This window comes from Pectinophora gossypiella, chromosome 22 (genome assembly GCF_024362695.1).
Source record: "Pectinophora gossypiella chromosome 22, ilPecGoss1.1, whole genome shotgun sequence".
In the NCBI taxonomy this organism is placed as follows: domain Eukaryota; kingdom Metazoa; phylum Arthropoda; class Insecta; order Lepidoptera; family Gelechiidae; genus Pectinophora; species Pectinophora gossypiella.
In genome coordinates this window covers 10,018,768-10,039,859 of record NC_065425.1, presented here as the reverse complement: position 1 = coordinate 10,039,859, position 21,092 = coordinate 10,018,768, and the positions used below count along the sequence as shown (strand labels likewise).

Below are 21,092 nucleotides of genomic sequence, written 5' to 3'. Positions count from 1 at the left end.
AACGACACAAAATGCCCATAGACAACTATTATACCTTTTGAGTTACACGTTGAAATAAAAATTGTGCGCCTACGCATATAAAATGACAAAGTCTCAGTTAAATACAATATTCGCATACGAGTGACAAACATGATATGTAATTATGTCGTTAAGTGAACATACAAGATTATTATGTTGCATATTTCCCAGTTAAAACTTTAAACGTTATTGTAAAGATAGTTCTAAAAATATCGTCGGTTTACAGTGCTCGTGCGCATTTTTGAAAAATCATATTCGATTGTGATTTTTGTTAACAAAACCAAGCTAGTTTAGTTTGTATTTTATCTATCTATCTATCTATCTAGTTTCAAAACAAAGTAAAAAAATGTAGTCTCATTTTTTACCCAAAATGTCATTAATTGAAGGGAATCGATTCTTTTCAATTAGAAATCCTCGACCATGCATTGTCTCTGCATACCCCGGTGGGAAACAGTCGTGAGTTTATGTATGTATGTATATAAAAAAAACTGTTAAAAATCACATCAGAACGTGATTAATCCAAAAGGTGTTTAAGTGGGTTTCGCTATAAGGCGATGATATGTATCGTAAGCTAACAGTGATGGGCAACGCAGCAACCTTGATACCGTTACCCCATTGGGGCACAGTGAAACTTTTTGGGGACCAACGAGAATAGAGGTTCACGCCTCACCATTAATCTCTAAAGGGCCTTTCTCAAGGATTGGTGGAGCCTTCATAAACATTATCATGATGACAAACCGTGACATGTGTATCACAGATGATGCCAACTCATTGCCCATAATTATAATGTTAAAAAACTTTGGACATGACGTAAAATCCGACAGAGGGATTGTGTGCTTTCTAACGTGATAGACATTTGTTATGGGCGATAGACTGATCTCTTGTTACCTTAAGGTTCATCATATCCATCTTAGGACTTCGTAACTACAGTGGCTGTAAGTTGTATTTGATTACTAGTGACTCTGAACAAGGGATTACGGACGTAAGTTTATGTATTTAAAAAAAGTCTAGTTCATTTTACAGCATCCCAGGGAAGATGAACATTTAAAGGCGTTCTGTATTTTTACAGCACACAGTCCAGTAAATCCCAGAACATAAATAATATAAACAGCCGTTTAAACGTTCTTATATATGCATGTAAAAAATATATTGGCTGTATGAGCTTTGAGCACAATTTTCGAGGTAGCATTTAACACGATTTTACATCGAGCAATAAATATTTTGTTATGACATTTAAACACTGGGTACTGGTACGAACAAAACGCTGAACATTATTGACTTAAGACTAGTAATTACTGACTGTAAATATTTAAGATTTACTAACATTGTTTGCACTAAATGCTTCTTCAATGGATCTGTAGAAGGGGTCACACAGTGAAGCAAATGGAGAAAATAACTTGGAGGCTATTGTCACATGACAGATACACTCAGCCATCCCTATTGAAGAGGACAGGATCATAAGACGTCATATTGCAACTCTTTAGTACTTTTTCTAAGGCAAGGTTTTCCATTATAGACAGCGATACAGCTCACCAGTAAGTACTTTTATCAGCAACAAAATTTCAACATACAAAAAAACCGGCATAAAATCAACAATTTGTTACCAACCGTATCATTGTACCCCCTAGGGAAGGGTTAGGGTTAAGAGCGGCCGCGTAGTATGATGGATGGGGTTACGCGTTACCCATTTTTACCCTATCAGGCCTTTGGGACGTAACGGCTGGTAATAGGGTTAGTAATTTACCTTGTGATTGTATTTTTCTCGTTATAGGGGTAAAACGTACCTACTGATTTCACGGGCTTCACTTTCTATCTTCTTCTATCGTGTGGGTTGTGAGGTGGAATACCAACCTCATCAACCCTGATCTCAGGGTTATTATTGAGGTGCCAAAGGCCCCTGACATGGCTCATGTAACGAGTACTTACTTAGGTACATCATTAAGTAGTAACCGGGACCAACGTCTTAACGTGCCTTCCGAAGCACAGATCATGTTACTTTCGGACAGTCAGGTGATCAGCCAGTAATGTCCTAACCAAACTAGAGACCACTAAGTATTTTTTGTGATATGTCCCCCCGGGAATCGAACCCAGGACCTCCGGATCGTGAGCCCAACGCTCAACCACTGGACGACAGACGTCGTTATTTTCTATTGATGTCGGTCATTTTTAGGCGCCTACCTGCATATGCCTATTATAAAAAAACCGAAATATGCAAAAATATACTTTTCGAATTTTACTTTTTTCGATAACATCTTTCCATTTAATGTTAAGCCGAACTAAAGGTGTGTTTATCTTATCAGTAAATATCATAATTATATTTAAAAGTTTAGCAATAAAAGTTAGGTTATAATCGTTACGAAACCCAACATCCGACGTAACGAGGCATTTCAAATTTAAATTGACAAGACAACTAAACAAACTCGACCAATTATCACTTTTACATGCAAATTTAATAGCCAGAACTACAGCCATCACAGAGGACAATAAAACTTAATTTACAATGAAGAAAGACACATCTGCTCATATTAACTCTAACCGGCTTATTATGAGCTGTCATGTGACCTGACAGAAACCATTTTAGGGGCCTACAAAGCCCGGTGGCAGAATAAATGTCATAAGTCTCCGCAAACAATGAATTTAATAGGAAAAGGGAGCGTCGAGCGCAATCCGCAGATCATAATGGAGGGTACTAAATAAATAGAGGGACCGTTCACAACATGCCCCGAAATGCGATTAAGTACTTATGTACCCGATTATACCAGCTCCCCTAAGGATTAAACGACAAAGACAGAAGATATCCGCACCTTTGTGTCGGAACGAGAGCGGCGATCGAGGGGAGATACGCAATTAAGGGGTAGCTTGAATTGGGCCAAAATTTAAGCGGAAAGCTATTTATCTGTATATTACTTTATAGTCGATCCATTAGGGTGCGACAAGGACGGCGCTACGTGAGTAAAAGAGATGTCATTATGGAACAAATTGGGGTTGTTATCGCTTGCAATTTTTCGCACTCTCAGGGGTTTCGCCACTGTATTACAGAAAAGGAGGGCGATATACAATTTAGTGAGATAGAAAAAGACGGAGAATTTAATGTAGTTACAGCAGATCAATTGGCTGTTAATAATGAACGCCTTTGTCAGTTGTAATTGGGAACGAGTTAGGTAATTTATCTCGGTAGTTTTATATGATTAATGTTTGCTTTAGAAAATTACGGCAGCCATTTTGTGAGAGTAATCTGAGTAATAATAGTTTGGGAAATATATTTCTTGTTAAGTAATCGTTTTAACCTGTAAGTGACGTGTGAATAGAATTTCTAAATAATATAAATGCTTCCTCTCATAATAGTAGCAGATTTGAAGATGATATTTGAAGTAGATAAGCTGTGGTAGCCCAGTTGGTAAAACGCTTGCCTCTCACTTTGAGGTCGCAGGTTCAAATCCAGCACACAATGATTGTCCAATTTGTTTTCTAATTCATGTTTGGATGATAATGATTATCACGTGCTAAGCGGTGAAGGAAGGAAAATAACGTCTCCTAATTGGTTACATGTCGTTTCTGTAATAGACCAAAAACACCTACAAAAAAAAACATAAATTTTATTATGACAACTAATAGTTCATAATTTCACCACTGTTTAGAAATAATTCGCTGGGGTAAGAGGTCTTTGCTCTTTGATTGTCCATCGCAAGATGAACTATGTACCCTCACCGAGCTTTCTGTTAGGCCAACATCGTCCAGACAATCTTTGTTGTTGTTCCTTTTATAAATTACCCTTATAAAGCTTTTAACAATTACCCTTAGCGTCTGATAGTATCAAAACTAAGCCAGCGAGTGCACCGGAAGTTGGAAAGCGAGGCGCTTACGCCACTTCCGGTCGACATTAGTGCTCCGTACTGCAGTTATATTAATGTGTTTTACTAATAAAAGCCTTTGGGCTCAACCACGTAATTTAGACAAAGAGTAATGGGGATAAGGGTGAACATCCTTGAGGCACTGCAAGGATAATCTCTGCAGGGGATACCTGGCTGATGGATGCGATGATTGCGAGTGTGGAGTATCACCACAAACTATGGCTCACCTAAGCCAACTAGCAACTAGTAAGTAGTAGTTACATGAGCCATGTCAGGGGCCTCTGGCGACTCAATAGTAACCCTGACACCAGGGTTGGTGAGGTTGGTACTCCACCTCACAACCCACACGATAGAAGAAGAAGATGGCTCACCTTTTGTGCTGTCCTAAGTGCCCTAACACTTGCACTATTAAAGACCTTTACGAAGCCACTGACAATGCCGTAAGCGTGGCCAATTATTGGTCAGCAAAAATTTAGTACCGATCGCCATCGACTCGCAAAGAAGAACTGCAAAAGCGAGGCAGATATCCTGCAGCGTCTGCCATCGCAAAACCAATTTGGCTGGATGACGAGATAAAACAGCGCCCTAACATAATATTATATTATGCACGGCCTGAAAAATCAGAAATCAGAAACATTTATTCAAATCAAATCAAATCAAATATACTTTATTGCACAGAACTAGAATTTCAACAATCAGACATAACACATGAATACAGTACAATTTGGGCGGCCTTATTGCTCTAGAGCAATTTCTTCCAGGCAACCAACAAAAGGAAACAAACATTTACAACTTGGATGCGGGATGTTGCAACAAAAAAATAAATAAATAAATACCTAAAAGTAAAACTAAAGTTAATATAATAAATACTCTATACTATACGTACATATATTAATAAATACTCAATTTAATATAATCCATATATACTAAAAATAAACCTAACCATAATCAACGTAAACAACGTAATTATCATGGACAAACTTGTTGAAGGTCAATGTAACATTTTTGAATTTACGTCATTTCGCAGGGTGTTATGGCTGAGGAGAAGAAATGACAAGAAGATGCAACAGCAACATCTTTTAAATCAATGAGGATACACATCTTTTAAATAAAACGGAGTGGCGGCCCCACACGTGGTCTTCGGGCACTGTAGTTCCGGATCCGTCTAAACAACTTACAGGCTTCAAAGCCGTAAGATTTGGACTACGCTAAACCACAACCGTTGAGTTAGGCCTGTGCTGGATTAGAGCCTGCGACTTCAAAGTTAAAGGCAAGCATGTATGTAAGTACCTATGTATGTAGTATTAAAATCTTTACCATCTTTGCCGCGCTACAGTCATTACCAACCTTCCAGATTTAATTTAGATTAAGAATTTTACTTGGTTTCCGGAGCACATTAGTGATGCTTCGGTTGGTACAATAATTCGTACATTATATTGTTAACGCGTGTAAAATTTAAATTCAAGATTATCGTCCATATACAGGGCTCAATTACTATTTATTTATGATTATGAGATGATATTGAGTGGAATTTTTCGTCGCAAAAGTATGGAACTGACAAAATTAAAAAACACAAAGAAATTCTTGAATTTTCCTACAGGAAATTCCACTTGTTATCAACTCAGAATCATGGTTTGATTCATCTCTCAAAGTTTTCATTACGGGGTTACTAACACCCATATCTACTTCTTTGGCTACCTGTATGTAGTTGTATGGTGTGTAAGTGACATCGTAAAGAATACTAAGAAGGGATGATTCAGCTGATTATTTTGAGTTAATATCAAGTGGAATTTTTCATCGCAAAAGTCTAAAATTCAAAATAATTTATAAAAACTAAAAAAAAAACATAAATTTTGCGACGGAAAATTCCACTTGATATTAACTCAGAATCATGGTCTGAATCATCCCCCTCAGTATTCGTTACGATGTCACTAACACCCTGTATACTTAACTCACCGTTGAATTCGCTAATGGGGTGGGCTGAGCCACTAGGAACCTATGCAGCCACTTTTACGAAACAACTAGGTTGTCAAGTATTATCATCATCAATTAAAGAGCCACGCTCTTGTCGGTGTAGCATTTTCCATTCCAGTCTATCAAAGGCCTATTCCTTGACTTCCCTATAAGACACGACGTTAACCTTTTCTTTAATTTCATCCATCTAAGCTCTTCTTGGTCTCCCCCTTCCTCTCTTTCCTTCTAGCTTTCCTTCTATGATGTTTTTAATAATTTCGCCGTGTCTTATTAGGTTCATCTTGCCTCTTCTGTCCTCAGTAATTCTCAGTATTTGTCTTTTTTCCCTTACTCTTACTAGCACTTCCTCATTTGTAACCCTTTCTGTCCAACTTATTTTTTCCATCCTCCTCCAACACCACATTTCAAAGGCCTCGAGTCTCTCTCTGTCTTTCTGAGTCAGTGTCCAAGTTTCACATCCATAGAGGGCTATACTCCATACGAAAGTTTTGACACATCTTTTTTTCTGATTGCTTTGGCAATCTTAGCCTTGAATATGCACCCCTTGTTTTGCCATTGTTATTCTGGTTTTATTCAATGCTTGATGAAGTAAAGCAACTTGCGCAAAGGCCGGTCATAGGATGGGTGACCACAAAAAAAAAAGTTTTCATCTCGAGCTCCTCCGTGCTTCGGAAGGCACGTTAAGCCGTCGGTCCCGGCTGCATTAGCAGTCGTTAATAACCATCAATGCGCACTGGGCCCGCGTGATGGTTTAAGGCCCTATCTCCCTATCCATCCATAGGGAAGGCCCGTGCCCCAGCAGTGGGGACGTTAATGGGCTGATGATGATGATGAGGTTGGTAATCCACCTTACAACCCACACGATAGAAGGAAGTTCGCTTAGTCGAAACGGATGTAGAATAAATAAAAACCTAATGCTTATACTTTTGGTAATCTTTATTACCACGTTGTAATAGATGGATTACGGTACTTTATGAAACATCCGGCATTTAGCAAAGGTCATAGACCTCATGTTTGCATAGGGGAAATTCAATCGTATTTGGTTAAGTAAATTAATTGATTTAATGAGTTCTTTGAACTTGCAAATATTACCTAAGTAATAGTGCTAATTCCTGTACACACCATCTAATTTTATTTTAAGTTATACCTACTTGTCATTTTCTTATCCGCCGCAATGAAAAGGGACGGGTAATCGCCAGGCATAACATTTATGGAACACACGTCAATTTTACGCAGAAATTTAAAAAACCCTGCCAAAATTTTATACTGGCCAATAACCCGACAGAATTATTAGTAAGTTGACAGCACACGTCAATCGTGTCGCATATCAGCGAGATGCCTATTTAATTCGCCCAGGTTATTCATTCGTTTTAAAATGAACAGTTCACAATCATCCGTCCCTTTCTTTTTCGGAGGATAAGAAAATGACGGGTAAAACTTAAAATTTGGAGGTGTCTGTAGGAATCGGGGCCATTTTTTTTTTATGACGTTATAGTCTGTGGTACAGTCATGAGCAATATCATGTACCCACTTTAGAACCCTGTCGCACTATCATATTTGACATTTAATGAGACTTACGGTTTAATTTGTCAAAAAAGTTAATGTGACATGGTTTCAACGTGTATACATATTTTTACTCGTGACCGTACACCGGATTGGTTCTCAATTGGGGAACGCCGGTTCGAATCCTGGTACCAGACTTGCACCAACGAGTTATCTATTAATTTATCTTATGCAGTTTTCACTAACATAGTTGGCTCGACCGTTATAGACGGCGATAGAGGTGTGGGTACTTAGTGCATCTCGCGATGGATGTACCTCTGACTACCCCAATTGGGATATAATAATAATAATAATGTTTATTGAATAGCTCAGTTACAGTTCTCGTTGAAACCCTGTCTCCCAAACTAGGCGAACCTGTATTTTGGAAGACAGTGTCTTCCCAAAATAAGTACTTATTAGCTACAGCACATATGGTCGTGAGCTTATGTTTTTTTGTTATGTATTATGGCGTTTTTAGGAGTAAACACAACAGAACACTTACGCGCGTTATCCGTAACAGGATGAGCTGAGCTTCAAGTAAGCATAGTCAATTTGAAGCCACTATAGGTACCTATTCTCAAAAATGCCAACATAACAATAACCATCTATAATGGAGGGGGGACGGATCAATCCCCTCTCCGACCGTGTTTACAGCGCCCCCTGGTGGGCGGATGAGGGGGCGACGCGCATGCGTACTGTCGCTACCTATGTCAAATGACATTGGTTGTACGGTCACGAGCATTAATATGTATACACTTTGGTACCATGTCACATTAACTTTTTTGACAAATTGAACTGTAAGTCTCACTAAATGTCAAATATGTTAGTGCGACAGGGTCCTAAAGTGGGTACATTATATAGTTCATGACTGTACTACAATTGGGTAGTTTACTAGGTAGGATGAATTATGAAATTATGATTACTAAATAAAGACAGACCTAAAGGTCCCAAAAACCTTTTTCTTTTTTCTATTTAACTTATTTATTAATTGTAGTAATGAAAAATGTAATAATAAGCGAGACATTTTGTCACGTTTTTCTATGACGTCACAGTGTGCTTATTCATACAAATTCCGTAGTAATTTCGTGTTTTGTCGTTTAGTAAAAAGTAACTGATTTGACTAGTTGGGAACTAGCCTATTATAAAGAATAATACTACGTATAGAATGGTATACATTTAACGTGATAATCACCTATTTTCTCAAATCCAAATGTCTCATTTTTTTTTATTAATGTGATTCAGATATCAAGCAACAATTATTTTTATATATGCTTCTGCCATTACATTGTATTTTGGAATAATTATCTACTCGAGTAATGAGAACACAGGCCCCCCCCCAATCAACCGGAGGGGGTATGGAGCATACTCCACCACGCTGCTCCACTGCTGGTTGATGGACGTATTTTACGGCTAATAGCCGGGACCAACTGCCTAACGAAGTGTGCCCTCCGAAGCACGGAATCATCTTATTTTTCTGACTATCAGGTGATTCAAGCCTGCAATGTCCTTGCAAAGAACAGTCTCAAAAAATGATTTCACAATGACAATATCCCCATCGGGAATCGAATCCGGTCCTACAGATCATGAGCCTAACACTCTAACCACTAGACCACCGAGGCTGTTAATAACAATCTTCAGTAAAAACTAAGACTAATTAATTAAAGAAATACTAAAGTATTTCTTTCAGATACATACATAAACTCACGCCTATTTCCCACCGGGATAAGCAAAGACTATGGAATTCCATTTGCTTCGATCCTGACACACTTCTCTTGCTTCCTCCACATTAATATCTCATATTTCTATTTTCCATAAACACAAAAAAAAAACAATTAACAACAATTATAACCTGTTAAAACTTAATGCTTCCAATAAGTTTTCGTTTTCCAATAATCAAATTAAGTATGGTAAACATTTTATCTTAATAGCCTCTATATAGGAGCGTACCAGCTGTGTATAATTTACTTAATAATATAAAATTACTGGGAGGCATAACCTGTATTCATACAGGGATGTATTTAGGGCCCTATTAAAAGGTTTGGCGCCCCTGTTACTTATGCATTGTCCCGTTTTTAACGCGGTCCGCTTACCTAACCTGAAGATTTAAGTTATACCTGTCATTTTCTTATCCGTCAAAAAGGAAAGAGGCCCATGATTGACAACTGTCAGTTTTAAACTGAAAGAATAACCCGAGCGAATAAAATAGGCATATCGCTCATATCCAACCTGTTTAACGTACGCGGTCAACTTAATTCTATCGGGTAATTGATCAATACAAAATTTTGGAAGGGTTTTTTTAAAATTTCTGCCTAAAATTGACGTGTGTTCCATAATTTTTATGCCTGTCGATTACCCGTCCCTTTCTTTTTCAGCGGATAAGAAAATGACAGGTATAACTTAAAATAAAATTGGATGGTGTGTACAGGAATCAATATAAATATTAATTTGACGCCACCTAAATCCATCTCTGGCGCAGTATGTCGCTTGTCAGGTCAAGTTGGTTGATAAATAATAAGTATAAAACGAATTGTAATAGGGAGATGTAAACCATTATATAAGTCTCAGATCTCTGATAATGTCGTATGAAAGCGCGAATTTGCAAAATACATACTCCAACTACAAAAGAAAAGTGTTTTATAAGCGTAAATTGCACAAAAATAATACAAACTGTAGGAAGTTTGAGTTGGAAACTTGGAACTCTACCAAGTTTGTAATGGCTAAGCTTGGAATATTATTCATATTAATTATACAGTGTGTAAATGACACCGTAACGAAAACTTTGAGGGTGATTCAGACCATGATTCTGAGTAAGTAGATTTTCCGTCGCAAAAATATGGGATGAAAATAATTAAATAAATCACTAAAACTTTCATCCCAAACTCAAGTATTAACCTTGCTTCCTGCTGTTGCCTCATAACTTTATGCTGTTTAGAACAAGAAATAAACAATACTGAGAGGTATGATTCAGCTCATTATTCTGAGTTAATATCAAGTGGAATTTTCCATCGCAAAAGTATAGAATTGAATATAATTAAAAAAACTAAAAAGTAAATGAATTTTGCGAATATCCAGTGGAATTTTCCCACGATTTTTTTTTTCATTTTTTTTTTATGTCACTAACACCCTATATAATGCTTAATAAGACACTAGGAATTTATTAAAAACATCATAGAAGGGAAGCTACAAGGAAATAGAGAGAGGGGAAGACCAAGAAGAGCTTACATGGAACATTAAAGAGATGGCGAACGTCGTGTCTTATAAGGAGGTGAACGAATTGGCTTTTGATAGACAAGAATGGAGAATGCTACACCGACAAGAGCGTGGCTCTTAAATTAGTGAAGTGAATATAATGCTATGGAGATGATGGCGCTCGGTGGCGCAGCGGTAAACGCGCTCGGTCTGCGATTGTTGAAGTTAAGCAACTTTCGCAAAGGCCGGTCATAGGATGGGTCACCACAAAAAAAAGTTTTCATCTCGAGCTCCTCCGTGCTTCGGAAGGCACGTTAAGCCGTTGGTCCCGGCTGCATTAGCAGTCGTTAATAACCACCAATCCGCACTGGGCCCGCGTGGTGGTTTAAGGCCCGATCTCCCTATCCATCCATAGGGAAGGCCCGTGCCCCAGCAGTGGGGACGTTAATGGGCTGGTGATGATGATGAGATGATGATCTAATAACTGCTCTAGTATACGCCATCAGCCTGACGTTCTACACCGCCGCTCATGGTTGCAAAAAACCAGCAACCAAGTCATCACAACCTCATAAATTAACCACAGAGCTTCACGGCTCATTAACTCAACAATTTTATATGCTAAACACTAAGTAATTATTAAGAAACCAGTATAATGTTGGCGGTAATGATAGTTTTTTTTTAATAATGATTCCGTTAGTCTTGTTAGTTGGACCCGTGGTGGCCCAGTTGGTAGAACGCTAGCCTCTCACTTTGAGGTCGCAGGTTCTAATCCAGCACAGGCCTAAACCAATGATTGTCGAATTTTTTTTCGAATTCATGTTTGGATAAATGGTTATCACGTGCTCAACGGAACGGTGAAGGAAAACATCGTGAGGAAACCCACATTCCCGAGAAATGCATTTTCGGAGGTATGTGACCTAACCTGTATTGGGTTGGGTTTCCTTTGCAGGTTGAAAGGTTACAGACAGTCGCTTCTGTAAAACCGGACCTGTCCAATCTTCAGGTTAGTACTCCCCATTCCTCTCTTCTCTCCGCCAAATCCTTCAACTCCTGATACGACACGACCGGGAGGGTTAAAAAGGCCATACCAAAGCAATTCATCTAGAAAAGCAATATTGCTATTAGACATTTGTTTACATTGCGCACTTACTTTTATATGCACAAATGTCAAATTGCAATATTGCTTTTATAGAAGAATTGCTTCGATGTGGCTTTTATAAACCTTCTGCACCTAACTAACTATTCTTACGGTCTTCTATTTTTTTTTGTCACATCGTTTATTTTAAACTAGCTGATCCGACCCTAAAGAGATATAGCATGATGATTTCTATTGCAGATATTGATCGAGCTTCTTAACTTTTTATAGCGTGTATACAAGTGAAAGATTTCATCAAAATCAGTCCAGTAATTTTTGCGTGATACGCGAAGGAACGGAGGAAAGTTATTTATGTACTTATTAAGTTAGAGATTTAAAGGCTTTTAAAGAAAAGCTTGTAATCGCGGTCGTAGTGTTAATCCGGGTAAAAATTGAGACTACATTTTTTCTGACTAACTATACATTCAGTTATGTGCCGCTCCGGGAAATATTCCCGCTTTGGGAACTTTCCCGGCAGTAAAAGGCGTAATACTTATGTTAAAAGAACTTTATTACCTAACCTTTAGGCAGATAAGGCCAAAGTACAAGAAAGAAAAATTTTGATTTTGTCTGGGTAAATTTTCACTGAACCCTGGCCTTTTTTGGTGAGTTGCGGCACATACCTTTATGTTTTCCAACTAAATATTAATGTGTGTATATTTTAATGTTGTAAATGTATACGTGTGTCATGGGTTTTACCTAAATAAACTTTTTTTAAAAGCAGCCAGGTACTCTACTATTAAAGAGTTTTTCTCTCTCTTTATTTAAGAGCTGCGCTCTTGTCAGTGGAGTAATCGCTTTCAATACTCCATAGATAGGGCGTGTAGAACGGTGGTTGCCCCAATCGCCTTCCGTTCCGCAGTACACCGACCGTTTTTACAACGGGAATATTCCCATTAACGCCACATCACTGTGTACATTATATTATGTGCGAATGCTTGTCAAAACATACATAATTCAGTGGGCAGTTTAGACGTCTATATTAGGTGTGTGATTATAAATAAGCTTAACATACAAGTTTATCAAGACAGAAATGTGTGTATGGTTACAAAATTCCAAACATTAACGCAAATTGCCTTTAATGGCGGCACAAGTCGTACACGGTTGTAAATCAGAAACATAGAATAGCGTAGTTACCAACTAGTCAAATCAGTTACTTTTTACTAAACGTCAAAACACGAAATAGCTATGGAATTTGTACTTATTTAATTCGTAAATAAGTCGAAAAGTAAAATGAGATTTATTGATCATCTTAGACTGGCTTCTATTTCCAGGTTAGCATTTTATAATTTATCTTTGACGCAGTCAAATGCCCTATTAGGGATTACAGACATCAAATTATGGATAAGTGTATTATAGGTCCTATATGTGATTGTAAAAAAGGTGCTTCTATGATGTTATGGGAGTGAGTTTACCTACTTTTCAACTAGTCAAATCAGTTACTTTTTACTAAACGTCTTTTTTTTTCTTTTTGACGTGACTTATTGTAGATTTGCCGCAGATGGCATTAACTACTTGGCCGGACAAATGGGGAGCGCTGAAGGCTCTCACCCGGTACAACGTTTAAGACAACAGGCCTGAGGGTGCCCAGTTGGGCGCGAACCTCGGCTCAGGGCGTCATCTGAAATGAAAAATATTTGAAAGAATTAATCGACCCTGGTGGGTCAATAGCGATAAGCGCTGAATGAGGGAAATCGTCGACCACGCCGGCGGGGTCGGTATCGGGGACCATTTACTAAACGTCAAAACACGAAATTACTATGAAATTTGTGTGAAAAAGCACACTCACGACGTCATAGAAAAACGTGATAAAATGTCGGACTTATTATTACATGTTCTTTTTTATTTAAATTCATAAATAAGTTAAATAGAAAAAAGAAAATGTTTTTCGTTAGTTTTAGATCTGTCTTTATTTAGTAATCAGAATTTCATAATTTATTTTGAACCTAGTACCCACACGACCCAATTGTTATGGGCGATAGGCTGATCCCTTGTCATCGTTTTTACAATAAGATACCAGATAATAATTTAAATTTGTCAGAGAACAAATTTAAAGCTCACGTGAAGCTTACTTTATGTAAAAAAGCCTATTATAAGATTAATGATTACCTAAATGATAAAAATGTCTGGTATTGAATGTGTTCCTCTAGTTATTAAATAACTTGTAATGTACCCTCATTGATTTAAAAGATGTGTTGCTGTTGCAGTTTCTTGTCATTTCTTCTCCTCAGCCATAACACCTTGCGAAATGACGTAAATTCAAAAATGTTACATTGACCTTCAACAAGTTTATCCATGATAATTACGTTGAATAAATGATTCTGATTCTTATGGTTCATGATATCCGATTAATGGTTAGGTTAGGACATTACAGGCTGATCACCTGATTGTCCGAAAGTAAGATGATCCGTGCTTCGGAAGGCACGTTAAGCCGTTGGTCCCGGTTACTATCTACTGATGTTAGTGAGTAATCGTTACGTGAGCCATGTCAGGGGCCTTTGGCGGCTCAATCATAACCCTGACACCAGGGTTGATGAGGCTGGTATTCCACCTTACAACCCACACGATAAGAGGATATCCCAGTGGCTGCAAGTCTTAGGTAACTCTTGCCTCTGCCCACTCCATTACGGACTACGGGCGTGAGTTTATGTGTACAAAAAATTACAGCCTATGCCAGTAAGTTTATAACGGGTATTAACAAGGTTGTGACAGTAATGTATGTGGTTTGTGACTAATTAAGTGTACTTGTTTGTGGGATATACTTGCAAAGTAACATGTTGAACACACTAGGGTTGAACACTATAAAAAATAAGCAAAATTAAAAATTTTGAAAAAAACCCACGACGGTAATAATCTCATCGAAAAATAATAAAATAACTCAAAACCCCCAACTTAACCAAATTATTATGTAACGAAATATTATAATAGACTTAAAATTATCTCGAGAAATCGGTAATAGATATACTTAAGTACCTAAACAATGAATATGGATGTTTACAGTTTTTTCCTAACGTGTCTGTTTCTCGAAGATATACTTAAATGTAGCGATAATAATTTTACCATAATACATAACCGAGGAATATCCGTCGGGGGCTGCCAATTAACCCAGCTAAAGTTTTTCTAATGACGTATACAATTATTGAAGAATTGTAGATGTTTAACGACGACATAAAATTAACTTACGAGTATGATTATTTTTTTGTTGAAATTTCATATAGAAAAGGCACTGATACCTGCTCCGTTAATGTATAAATTTAACTCCGTTAAAAAAATATAATGTATAATTCATCGCAAAAGTATAGATAAAACATACATTAATTTTGCGACGGAAAACTCCACTTGATATTAACTCAGAATAACGGCCTCGGTGGTCCAGTGGTTAAGCGCTGTGCTCACGATCTCGAGGTCCCGGGTTCGAATTCCGGTGGGGACAAATAACAAAAATCACTTTGTGAACCCTAGTTTGGTTAGGATATTACAGGCTGATCGCCTGATTGTCAAATGTAAGATGATCCGTGCTTCGGAAGGCACGTTAAGCCGTTGGTCCCCGTTACTACTTAGTAGTCATTACATGAGCCATGTCAGGGGCCTTCGGCGGCTCAATAATAACCCTGGCACCAGGGTTGATGAGGTTGGTAATTTACCTCACAACCCACACGATAGAAGAAGATTCTTATGAATTTCAACATGAACCAACAAAAGAATGAACCAAATTGCTCAATAGTAACAAGTAACCACACCCAGGCTTCAATCAGGAAGCTAATTAGTAATAGCCTGTTTAAAGAACTGTTTAACGCAACAATTTGCGTACTTCATGGGCATGTACGTGGAAAAAAACTTTAAAAAAGTAATATCGATGCGTTGGGAAACCAGGTTGCGGATTATTAGACGACCACACCCGAGTGGCGTGGTACTGAGCGCACAACAGATTTGTTTAAGTGTAAAATTAATGTAGGTTGCCTGGATGAAATTGCTGTTTTGCAATAACGTGCGCGATTGTGCCTCTTTTACTAAATAATTATATGTACTTAAGTAAGTTTAAGTAGTATGTATCTATGTACATATATACCGCGATGTCCGTGGCCTCACTCGGCAGGGCCCGCAGAATATCAGCGTCATGGCTCACGCCGCGACTTATGCTGAGCGAGGTCCTTTTATTCCGGACTCCACCGCAGATGATCGGGCCGTCAGTGCGTTGCATTTAGAATATTTAGTTTTATTATTATTGTTTTTATGATTTTGGTTTGTTTTTGTTTTGGTTTTTATTTTTTTTTCTTTTTGTCTGTGTACTTATTGATTTCCGTGTGGTTTCTGTCCTGTGTTAAATGTAATGTACCTGCCTGAAATGTTTCTTTCTTTCTTTCTTTTGTCACTTTATAATTGTATTTTTTGTATGTACGGTCACGAGCATTAATATGTATACACTTTGGTACCATGTCACATTAACATTTTTGACAAATTGAACTGTAAGTCTCACTAAACGTCAAATATGTTAGTGCGACAGAGTCCTAAAGTGGGCACATTATATTGCTCATGACTGTACAGGCCCCACTGACAACCTGGTCAAATGAGATACTTTTTTCGAAACGTCAAAACGAAAAATTTCTTTGGAGTTTATATGGAAATACTGTTTTGTGACGTCATCAATAACAGTCGTACCAACTCATCAAATCATCAAAAGCCCATTAACGTCCCCACTGCTGGGGCACGGGCCTTCCCTATGGATGGATAGGGAGATCGGGCCTTAAACCACCACGCGGGCCCAGTGCGGATTGATGGTTATTAACGACTGCTAATGCAGCCGGGACAACGGCTTAACGTGCCTTCCGAAGCACGGAGGAGCTCGAGATGGAAACTTTTTTTTTTGTGGTCACCCATCCTATGACCGGCCTTCAAAATTGCTTAACTTCAACAATCGCAGACCGAGCGCGTTTACCGCTGCGCCACCGAGCTCCTCACTGTCACCAACTGATTGTTAATTAATTAATAGATAAAATTCGAAAATAAGTTGAAAAGTAAAATGAGATTAACTTTTGATCATCTCAGACTGGCATTTATTTCTAGATTAGCATTTTATAATTTATCTATGACCCAGTCAAGTACTCTATAGATGAACATGGTAATTGGGTCGTGTATTAGGTTCAAGATAAATTATGACATTCTGATTACTAAATAAAGACAGATCTAAAACTAACGAAAAACATTTCCTTTTTTCTATTTAACTTATTTACGAATTTTAATCAAGAAAAACTTAATAATAAGTCTGACATTTTATCACGTTTTCCAATGACGTCACAGTGTGCTTTTTCATACAAATTCCGTAGTCATTTCGTGTTTTGACGTTTAGTAAAAAGTAACTGATTTGACTAGTTGGAAATTAGCCTATTGCCGAGGGAGAATAAAGAAAATAGAAGCACTTTGTATCATTTACTTATGTAAAAAAGACAAGCTATCGTTATTCTTATTCCCATGTAAGTAAGTATATAATACAACGGTTTTTCTACAATTCCGATTGTCATCGACGTTACTAATTGCTTTCTTTGCAGACGGTAGTTGAGCACGCTATGCGCCTAATGATCTAGTAATTACGGCGTTTTTGCGCCTTTTTTTGCGCGTTTGCGAACAATTAGACGCAACTCGGATACCTCAACGATTTCATTGTTTCGCTAATGTCTGCGTAATGACTCTTTCGCATATTAACCTCGTTTTCAACTGAAATTTCGTTAATTGTCGGGGTTCGGGCGTTTGGAGATTTTGTATGAAGTTAAAAAAAAGTATAATAATTATGAATGATGATGATGATGTGATCCAGCCGATTTCGGCTACGGCGACTGCTTCAACTCCGACGTTCATGTGTTCGCGTGTGGCTTATATAGCCAATCTTATTGGAAAAGATCCTCGCACATAGCGGGTATGTGAGCACACCATTTAAATATATAAAATTGGTCGGGATTTTAATTCATCGCGCGATCATGAATATAACAAATAATAACCAAGTGCATTGTAAATATCTAAAGAGGTTTCAAAGGCTTTTTTGGAGTAACAGACAGATCATGTCATTGACATTTTCAAGCTACATATTTTTGCGAAAACCCCATCAATTTTTTCAAGCAACATTATTAATCTCCATAATACATCATCCTCCTACCCTTATCTCACTCTAGGTGTGGTGGTGTGGACTAATTGAAATTGTAATTTAAAATTTGTACACCTAGACTGATATGCTGCAGTGGTGTATGTAATATTGTTTAAGACCTTCTTGACCTGTAGCAATGTATTTATTACATTTGAATTTGAATTTCGACAGAACATAATATTCCTCTTCCATTAATTTCTGTCAGACGTCATCTCTGTACTCACACCTTTCACACACACATATCCTTTACACAATCCATCCACACTTTCATGGGTTGTCCCATACCCTTTTTTTTGACGTGACTTATTGTAGATGCCGCAGATGGCATTAACTACTTGGCCGGACAAATGGGAACCGCTGAAGGCTCTCACCCGGTACAACGTTTAAGACAGCAGGCCTGAGGATGACAGTTGGGCGCGAACCTCCGCTCAGGGCGTCGTCAGAGACGATAATATTTGAAATAATTAATCGACCCTAGTGGGCTGATGAAAGTCATCGTCCACGCCGGCGCGGTCGCTATCGGGGTCGTGAAGTGGTTGTTGTCGCGAGCTGATTGGCCGATTAATAACGAACCATCTTTATTTTAAAGTTTAAACCTGAAAAACAAAACACTATCAAACAAAATACAGTAAAGAACACAGTGCCATACCTGCGTTTCTGTCAAACTGAGGGCTTGGGCGAGCTGCTTGCGTTCTGCGCCCACCACGTAGTGGTTCTTCTCGAACGCGTGTTCGAGTTTTAAAAGTTGTGAGGGGGAGAATGCTGTTCTGATCCTCTTGGGCTTCCTGAAGGGCTGTAGGAGGAAACCGGGGATGTCTGGACCTGAAAGAGAGGGAAATAGTAAATTAATTAGGTTAAGTGAGGTTAGACTTGATTTGAAGCAAGCTGGTGAACAGGACCACAGAGACTTCTTAGTTTATGTGTGAGATATAGAATTCTTCTCTTCTTCTATTGTATGGGTAGTAAGATGGAGTACCAATCTCATCAACCCTGGTGTCAGTTACTATTGAGCCGCCAAAGGCCCCTGACATGGCTCATGTAACGACTACATATGCAAAAAAATATGGAATTAAAAGGGATGTTTAATTGTTTTTCACTTTTTTATTATTTATTTTCTCTTTATTTTTTACAAATGCACCTAGACACCGTCCGGTAAACAAATAATCCACGCATAGACAATATATTATTTTTAAAAACTTCTTTCAGTTCCATTCATCAACCATTCAAAATTCATACCATAAACAATCACATGTCCATTCAATATCCTTCCATAGTATTTTCTTTCTATCAATCTTACGTTCTTATATCGTGAGGATTGCGAGGTGGAATACCAACCCCATCAACCCTGGTGTTAGGGTTATTATTGACCCGCCATAGGCCCCTAACATGACGCATGTAACGACTACGTACTTACATCAGTAAGTAGTAACCAGGACCAAGGACCGTGCCTTCCGAAGCACGGCTCATCTTACTTTTGGACAATCAGGTGAACGGCCTGTAATGTTCTAACCAAACTAGGGATCACAAAGTAATTTTTGTGATTTGTCACCGCCGGGATTCGAACCCGGGACCTCCGGATCGTGAGCACAACGCTCAACCACTGGACCACGGAGATCTTTCCCTACATGTATGTGTATGAATGTACGTAGTTTCTTTGACACTCATGTACGCCGTTCTATTATGCGTCGATGCATGTCGATATTTTACGTCAATTAGCGTCTTGCGCCTGCGCCGGTTTTATTCATAGTTAGTCATACATCTAGGCGGTCTGTGGTACGGCTTAGACCTATTAGGTAAGTTAGGTAGCCTAGGTCTTGAATACTTTTCCTTTTTTTTCTTTTTTTTTATCCCCGCTCGGAATCGTACCTGTTGCAACGCATATCGCTGACTATCCAACGCGGAAACGCAGCCAGCATTATGGCTCCTCAGCAGCCATACAAGTGCGTATGAGTGTTAGTGACAACGTAACAAATACTCTGGGTACTAATGATTCAGACCATGATTCTGAGTTGATATCAAGTAGAAGTTCATAAAATTCATGACAATTTTTTTGTTTTTTTTTTAATATTTTCAGTTCCATACTTTTGCGACGGAAAATTCCACTTGATATCAACTCAGAATCATGGTCTCAATCATCCCTCAAAGTTTTCGTTACGGTGTCACTAACATCCTCCATCCATATGTAACAATCAGGGGGGTTAAAATGGCCACATCGAAACAATTCATCTAAGAAAGCAATATTGCGCACTTACTGCACAAATGTCAAATTGCAATATTGCTTTCTTAGATGAATTGCTTCGATGTGGCCATTTTAACCCCCCTTCTTCTTCTATCGTGTGGGTTGTGAGGTGAATTACCAACCCCATCAACCCTGGTGTCAGGGTTATTACTGAGCCGCCATAGGCCCCTGACATGACTCATGTACCTAAAGACTACGTACTTACATCAGTAAGTAATAACCGGGACCAACGGCTTAACGTTCCTTCCGAAGCATGGATCTTTTTACTTTTTGGACAATCAGGTGATCAGCCTGTAATGTCCTAACCAAACTAGGGAAAAAGTGATTTGTCCCCACCGGGATTCGAACCCGGGACATCCGGATCGTGAGCACAACGCTCAACCACTGAACCACGGAGGCCGTAACGTAACCCCCCCTGATTGTTATACATATATTATACATACTTAAAGGATGTTAGTGACATCGTAACGAAAACTTTATTTCTCTCTTTTTTTTCTGTTATCTCTCTTCAACAAACATTATATTAATAAAGAACAGAATACAATTCCGAACGACGTATCTTTGAAGCGGCGTCTACTATTAAAATTAAATTAAACAAAGATTACTACTAATCGCCCACTACGCCCGAAGGTAGTGATTTATCAACCACTTAAACAAGTACTAAATATTAGTTACATAGACCCGGCGATATTTCGCAATCACAGCTATTTTGTAACTGTTTTATACTAGGTTGAAAGGTCAGTGATTAAACGTAATCAAATTATAGTCTCGCTCGATGTAAGTGAATTTATTGACGTTGTCAATTATAATTGTGGATGTATTAATTTAACTTATGAATATGTATGTATGTATGATGTATTGGTAGTTGAAATTGAAGTTGTTTCTTACATGTTTATTGAAAAAAAAAACTTAAGTTCTTCTACCATAGAATAAGGAATAATACTACGTATAGAACGGCAACTCTCCGCTCCCCACCAGCGGCGGAGCTAGGTTTACCTCACCCCCCTT

General features: G+C 38.3%; 1 protein-coding gene across 3 annotated transcripts in view; it reads right to left on the bottom strand.

The window, feature by feature from the left end:
- Positions 1-21,092, bottom strand: part of LOC126377187 (homeotic protein empty spiracles-like) — a 352,173-nt gene that overhangs the window by 314,797 nt on the left and 16,284 nt on the right. For all 3 annotated transcript variants that reach the window (XR_007567796.1, XR_007567795.1, XM_050024882.1), the window contains exon 2: positions 18,495-18,667. Coding sequence is in view for 1 of the 3 variants with exons in the window: in XM_050024882.1 (XP_049880839.1) it covers positions 18,495-18,667 (173 nt within the window). In the remaining 2 variants the exon portion in view is untranslated. The remainder of the gene's footprint in view (positions 1-18,494; positions 18,668-21,092) is intronic.